At 61.7% G+C, this 6,740-nt stretch overlaps 1 protein-coding gene across 1 annotated transcript; it reads left to right on the forward strand.

Annotated features, from left to right (window-relative positions):
* Positions 1-1,773: 1,773 nt before the first annotated feature.
* Positions 1,774-5,504, forward strand: B3GALT6 (beta-1,3-galactosyltransferase 6). The gene has a single exon (XM_030323870.1). It carries the CDS (start codon positions 1,820-1,822, stop codon positions 2,807-2,809), a length of 990 nt encoding a protein of 329 aa, XP_030179730.1. The 5' UTR covers positions 1,774-1,819; the 3' UTR covers positions 2,810-5,504.
* Positions 5,505-6,740: the final 1,236 nt, after the last annotated feature.

Raw genomic sequence — 6,740 nt, forward strand, 5'->3', positions numbered from 1 at the left:
CCCAGGCCTGTGGGGCCTGCGATCTCCCCACGGGCACGAGCACCCGCCAGCTGCCCCATGGTGCTCTCTGTGCTGTGACTGCCCTTCAATCACATCTACTGGAACGCCACACCCTCCCCCACGTCGCCATCCAACGGCCGTCACACCATCTACACCCAGCAGGCACTCCACAGAAGTGAGCGAACACATACAGCTATTTCTGCCACATCGCAGTATGCACGTTCCTGGACACGTCAGCGCAAAAGAGCGCACAATAAAAACACAGGGCCCATGGGAACAGAACAGGGCACGTGACTCAAAACCAACAGGACTGTATGTAAACAGACCACAAGGAAGTGGTGCCTGGCAAGGAACCCACAGCTCTGGCAAGCAGGTCACAGGGGTATTAAACCAAGAGGAGATGCTCTGCGCAGGTGCCAAGGAGATGCCAGTGGCGCTGGCCTTACGGTGGGCCCGGGAGGAAATGCAGCGCCATAAGCCAAGACCTGTATGAGCCTGCAGCCACCAAGGTAGGGAGCCCCCGACGCAGGTGCTCATGCTGGGTTTTCTTCCCATGGCTGAGGACGGTTTCCTTTCCTGCTGGAGTGTGACTCCAGTGCTGCGTCCCAGCTCTCCTGGCTAGGAAAGTGTCATGCAAACCCAGAGAACTTTCCCCTGACGCTACTGTAACTCTCCCTGACTGTGGCCATAAAAACACACTGTGTCCAAACAGGCTGTACTTTGCTCCTTGAAAGAGCAAAATCAACTGTCCGTTTATCTTCATGGGTAGTACACTACGTTCTGTACAAAAAGTAATGCCAAGATAACTGAACGGACATCAGGAAGTCCAGTGAAACTTCCTCCTCTCCGCTTACGACAGTTACCTATCTTGGTAAGCACAAAAGGAGCAGCGCGGCTGAATATCTCAGTCAACTGCTCAGTTCCTCGTCCCCTGCCTGCCCCACCAGAATGGGATTTCAAAGGGCAGGGGCTTTGCCCCCTTGACTAGGTAGGGAGTCGCCCTCCTCTAGAAACGACGTCAGGGGAGGGTGTTAACGCCGCCCCAGGGTGACCACCTTAAGTGGAGGCGACACTTCTTGGCCATCCTGGGGTGTCCGTTCAGGCGAAACTAGATCTCTTGCCGATAAAAACGCGAACCTTATTCTCACAGCTCTGTTCCGGTTTTAGGAGTCCCGCTAAGAGTGTTCCTAACACCTGCCACTGGCTGAACCGGAAATCAAGGGCTTTACACGCATCATTCCAAATCTTCACCAAGCCCTACCAATTAGGGCACCTTTTACAGACTAGGAGAGGGAGGTCACCTCGCTGGTAAATACCGGGGTCCACCCCACTCCCCTGCCGACCTGTCTCCCCCAGCCTCAGTTCCCCGGCGGCATCCGTCGGTGTGGGCGGAGAGGACAGGAGCCCAGGGTCCAGCGGCCCGAGGGCGCGTCTGCGGGCCTCCCGACGCCCCCCGCCCCGGAGCCCTCACTCACCGGCCTCCCTCCCCTCGCCCAGGATCCGCCAAGCGGGGCCCGAGCGCCCGTGACGCCTCAGACGGGACGCGCCTAGGCCGCGGCCATCTTTCTTCCGGGAAGAGGCGGACCAGGAACGGCGCGCGCTGGCGCCACCCCGCCGTGACGACGCCGGCGCCGCCATCTTTCCCCTGGGCGGAAGTGGCCGCGCGGCCCTCCCGAGGCAACCAACGAGAAGGGCGCGCGTGCCCACGTGACGGGAGCCCACGTGACGGGCGCCCCGTAGCCCTCCGCGTCCGCCGCGGGGGGACGCGGCCTGCGCGCCAGCCGCGGAGCCTCGGGCGCCTCCCGTGCGCGCGCGCGCCATGAAGCTGTTGCGGCGCGCGTGGCGGCACCGGACGGCGCTGGTCCTGGGCGGCCTGGCGCTCTGCGGCGCCGGGCTGCTCTACCTGGCCCGCTGCGCCGCGGACGGCCCCCGCCCGCCGCCCGGCCGCAGCCCCCCGCCCGCCGGGCCCGCACGCGCCGCCGCCTTCCTGGCCGTGCTGGTGGCCAGCGCGCCCCGGGCGGCCGAGCGGCGCAGCGTGGTCCGCGGCACGTGGCTGGCGGCGGCGCGGCGCGGCGGCCCGGGCGACGTGTGGGCGCGCTTCGCCGTGGGCACGGGCGGCCTGGGCGCCGAGGAGCGGCGCGCCCTGGAGCGCGAGCAGGCGCGGCACGGCGACCTGCTGCTGCTGCCCGCGCTGCGCGACGCGTATGAGAACCTCACCGCCAAGGTGCTGGCCATGCTGTCCTGGCTGGACGAGCACGTGGCCTTCGAGTTCGTGCTCAAGGCCGACGACGACTCGTTCGCGCGGCTGGACGCGCTGCTGGCCGAGCTGCGCGCGCGCGAACCCGCGCGTCGCCGTCGCCTCTACTGGGGCTTCTTTTCGGGCCGCGGCCGCGTCAAGCCCGGGGGCCGCTGGCGCGAGGCCGCCTGGCAGCTCTGTGACTACTACCTGCCCTACGCGCTGGGCGGCGGCTACGTGCTCTCGGCCGACCTGGTGCACTACCTGCGCCTCAGCCGCGAGTACCTGCGCGCCTGGCACAGCGAGGACGTGTCGCTGGGCGCCTGGCTGGCGCCGGTGGACGTCCAGCGCGAGCACGACCCGCGCTTCGACACCGAGTACAAGTCCCGCGGCTGCAGCAACCAGTACCTGGTGACTCACAAGCAGAGCCTGGAGGACATGCTGGAGAAGCACCAGACGCTGATGCGGGAGGGCCGCCTGTGCAGGCAGGAGGTGCAGCTGCGCCTGTCCTACGTCTACGACTGGTCCGCGCCCCCCTCGCAGTGCTGTCAGAGGAAGGAGGGCATCCCCTGAGCTGCGGCCGCAGCCGACCCGCCGCGAGTCGCACGGAGGCCGGGAGAGGGGCCCCAAGGCGGCCGCCGCCGCGACGGTCGTTCAGGGCCCTGTGAGGCAGCCGCCGAGGCGGCCTCCCGCCGGCCTTGAACGGGCACGGCTGACGGGTTCTGGCCGGGTGTCCGGAAGGAGCCCAGCCCTCAAGGGGACCCGGCTTCTGCGGCGACCGGTAGGGTTTTCAGGCAGACGCCAAGCGGCGGCGGACAGCTCGCAGGTCCCAGCTCCGGTGGGCGCGCCCAGGGCCATGCACCCCAGCGGCCGCCACCGGGCCTCGCTCGGGAGCATCTTGTTCTGGGCCTGGGAGGCCCCTGGGGCTTGCCAGGGCAGCACCTTACGTCCAGGTAGAAACGTCCGGTCCCTGGATCTCAGCCGGCATCGGCCTGGCTGTGAAGACGCCCAGCTTTGGGCGAGCTGGCAGGGCTTTGCCGCCGCGCCCCGGCCTGTCCTTCTCCCGACGTAGGGGCCAGCAGCAGCGAGAGGCTGGAGCTGACGGGCACTTGCGGACCTGACCACAGAGAAAGAATCTGGACTCGTTCAGGGGTGGGGACTGTGCCTTGTCCTGCATCCTGTGGTGACCGTCCACGTACGAAATCACTGCCCAGAGAGCCGCAGCTGCAGGGATCTGACCCTCGGGCCCTTGCATGTTGCGCCTTCGCTGCGACGCACTCCAGTGGCTTTTCATCAGAATTGCTGTAGCCGTATCGAGTTAGGTTACCTGCTTCTGTGTTTCATGTTGGTACCATTTGTCATGTGCAAGTCTAGGGTTTACACTTGGTGTCACTGTTTCACAGCCTCAGTGGTGTTTTGGTCTGTGTTGCTCCAAGGTGAATCTGTGATCAGTGTGCTTCGGCGCGAGTCTGTGACTTATAAATATTGTAAATTCGTGTAGATAAGAGTTTTAAGTTGGGAGCGTGTGGGTCTCAGTATATTTTTTAAATTATTTAAGGGAAGACTTTTCTATCAGAACTTGGAATTTGTGGATTAATCTGTTTTTACAGCTTGAGTTGTAGGCTCGTTGCTGCATGTGTGTTTAAATGTGGAAGAATTCTAAAATTGCCCATTTCTCTTTCTGGTTGACACTGGAAAGTCGGTCCCATTGTCTCTTTCTGAAAAGACTCCTTTTAAGGCTTCCTCGCGGCCGTGCAGGCCAAAGTGTTCCTCACATGCACATCTGTTATTTTAGACTCTGGGCCCAAGTTCCAGGAATCTGAACCCTTGCAAGTATCAGTGAGGTGTCCGTTGTTCTGTCTTTAGAAAGGCTTCGCCGGCTGCCACGTCCTTTTGGAGACAGAACGCATTTACGTGCACCGCCCCCCTGACCGATCACCCCTCTCAAACCTGGACACATCCTCGGAGACTCGGGCTCCCTTTTTTCCCCGTTAAATGTGAAAGTGAGCGCTGTGACCGTCACAGAAGTCAAATAGAGAGGCTCCGGGACAGCCGCGAGCCCCTCCCGGTGCAGTGATGTGTGGTCCTACAGAGCTCTTCTGGGGTCTGACCTGGGTTTGCTGTCTGGGGAGCCCGGCCACGCGGCCAGTGTCCGCAGTGCACCTCGGGCAACACAAACAGAAGGCACAGACCTCTGACCTGCCACTCTCTGGTGTTCTCGGGCCGTGGATCATGAGAGCGGGCATCTTAGCTTGGGCCGCGGTGACAAAACGCCACAGATGTGTGTCCCTCACAGTCTGCAGGCTCTAAAATCACATGTGATCGGCCCCACCTGGGCTGGGTGGTGAGGGCCCTCTTCCCGGCCTGCAGGCGGCTGCCTTCTCACCGCGGCCTTGTGACGGGAGAGAGCCAAAGCGAGTGCCTGGTGTCTCTTTTTACAAGGACGCTGATCCCCCCAGAGGGCCCACCCGCATGACCTCAGCTACCACCACCTCCAGATACTATCACATTGGAAGTTGAGGCTTCAGTCTGAGTTTGGGGGGATGCAGTCCACAGCAGCAGGTTTGGGTTATTTTTGTTGAAAGGTAGAAGGATATCCGGAGTTTGGAGTCTTGGGCCAGAAGGAAGGGGGGGATGGTCTTGTGGTTGCGATTCTCCTACCTTTAGAAGGTGGAAGCCGGGCCAGAGAGGTCCCAAGATCTGACAAATTCTGATTACAAGGTGAACGTCGGCTTTCTGATTGGCCAGTTCGAGCCAGGACTGACCTTCCCCGTGTGAACACCTGGTTCGCAGGACAAGGGTTCACAAGAGGAGCCAGGTTTGGGGACACCGGGGTGAGCAGAATGGGACCCTGCCGACCTTTTTCACCTGAACGTGTTGTGTGAACGTCGGGATCGTCGAAGGAGTTGGCGTGTGCCCGTGTCCATCCTTCTTCTGCAGACAGCTTGCCGGCACCCACGTGCCGGGGGCAGAGCCAGGCTCCGAGCCCAGGGGTGGACCTCTGATCCCTGCCCTGCGTTGCAGTCCTGCTGTAGTTTCCGGTTTCTCCAGAGCACACCCCATGGGAAGGAAGCATGGCAGCCATGTCCAAGGCCTCCTTGTAAAAAATCTAAAAACCCAGAAGTGTCTCTTGAGGCGAGGGGGACCTACGAGACTGAGCATTCGCTTGAATCACATGAAGGTGCCAGTATGCAACCAGTTTTGACAAAAATGGAAACTTCCTATTGTTCAGCCGAAATCATTAAATTTCCATACAGAACAAACCCTCTCCTGGGCTGACTGTGCACATCATTACTGCAGTTGTAACATCAGGATTCAGACCACACGTTCGATCTGATGGCCAGGGGTCCCTTCCTGGAGTGACCCTCAGCCATCACCTTGCCGGCAATACTGGGGCCCACGGACAGAGCCCGCCCTGCCTGGCGGGTTCTCCAGGTCAGGGTGCCCCCCCCCCCAGACTGCACCTCCCGCCCACTGAGCCACACACTGCAGGCTGCACACCACCTGGACACGTGTGTCCTAAAGGTCAGTGGCTGAGCCCAACGCCGGCCCAGGGCCCAGGAGACGGTAGGCTCTTGGGAGATGGGGAGTCAGACCACCGAACTGGTTTTTACTGGGGGTTTGGGACACAGGACAGCCCACTCTCTCCCAGCCAAACCAGTCTCTCTTTAAGTGGCCGTCAGCCCACACCGGCAGAGAGCATCAGGCCCGGAGGGGCATGGGCCACCCAGCACCACCTCGAGTGGTGCCCCTCTTCTCATGGAGGGCCCTGGCCCCGCCCCTCCCTCCCCCGGGGCCAACGTGGAGAGCAGGTGTCAGGAGAGGACGCGAGCTGTCGGGACACCAGGATAACACGCCAGCGCCTGCATTCAGCACTTCTGCGGGCTGGCGTGCAGCCCTGGCAACGGCCCCTTCATTTTCCTGAGAAAGAGGAAGAGACGGGGCATAGAGACTGAGCGCTTTGGCCAAGGTTCCAGGACTAGAAAATGTCGAAACTTCAGAAACGTTGGCAGTAACAGGATGAAGCTCCAAAGAGTTCCATCAAGCAAGAAAAGCCAATCCCAAAAAGTCTGCGTACCGGCTGCTCCTTGATGCTTGCGCTCCGGACCCAGGGATTTGGAGAGAGGCTCAGGTTGTTTTTAGTCAGTGTGCCCTGGGTTGAGCTAATGTCTCTCTCCTTCTCTGAGCCTAGGGAGCGGGCGGGCACCTCCTGTGTCTGTCCTTAAACCACGGCCCGGCCTCAGAACAAACCCTGGGCTCTCGAGGGGTCACAGTCCAAGCCCTGTGAGTCTTCCCGTTCCTGAGACCCCATGAGCCTCCACTCCAGGGTCTCCCCCAGGGGTCACCTTCCGGCCACCCAGAGGACCTTCCCCACATCCTACGGCTTGGGAGCTGAAATAATCCCGTCACCTGGCCTCTGTGGGCACCCGTGCCCCCATCTTCAGGGCCAGGGTGGGCTCACTGCCAGCCTGGGCTACCCCCTGGAGCTCCCTACCCTCCTCTG

This window comes from Lynx canadensis, chromosome C1 (genome assembly GCF_007474595.2).
Source record: "Lynx canadensis isolate LIC74 chromosome C1, mLynCan4.pri.v2, whole genome shotgun sequence".
In the NCBI taxonomy this organism is placed as follows: Eukaryota; Metazoa; Chordata; class Mammalia; order Carnivora; family Felidae; genus Lynx; species Lynx canadensis.

Coding starts and splice junctions, on each gene's coding strand:
- B3GALT6 (XM_030323870.1), top strand. CDS start 1,820: ATGAAGCTGTTGCGGCGCGCGTGGCGGCACCGGACGGCGCTGGTCCTG.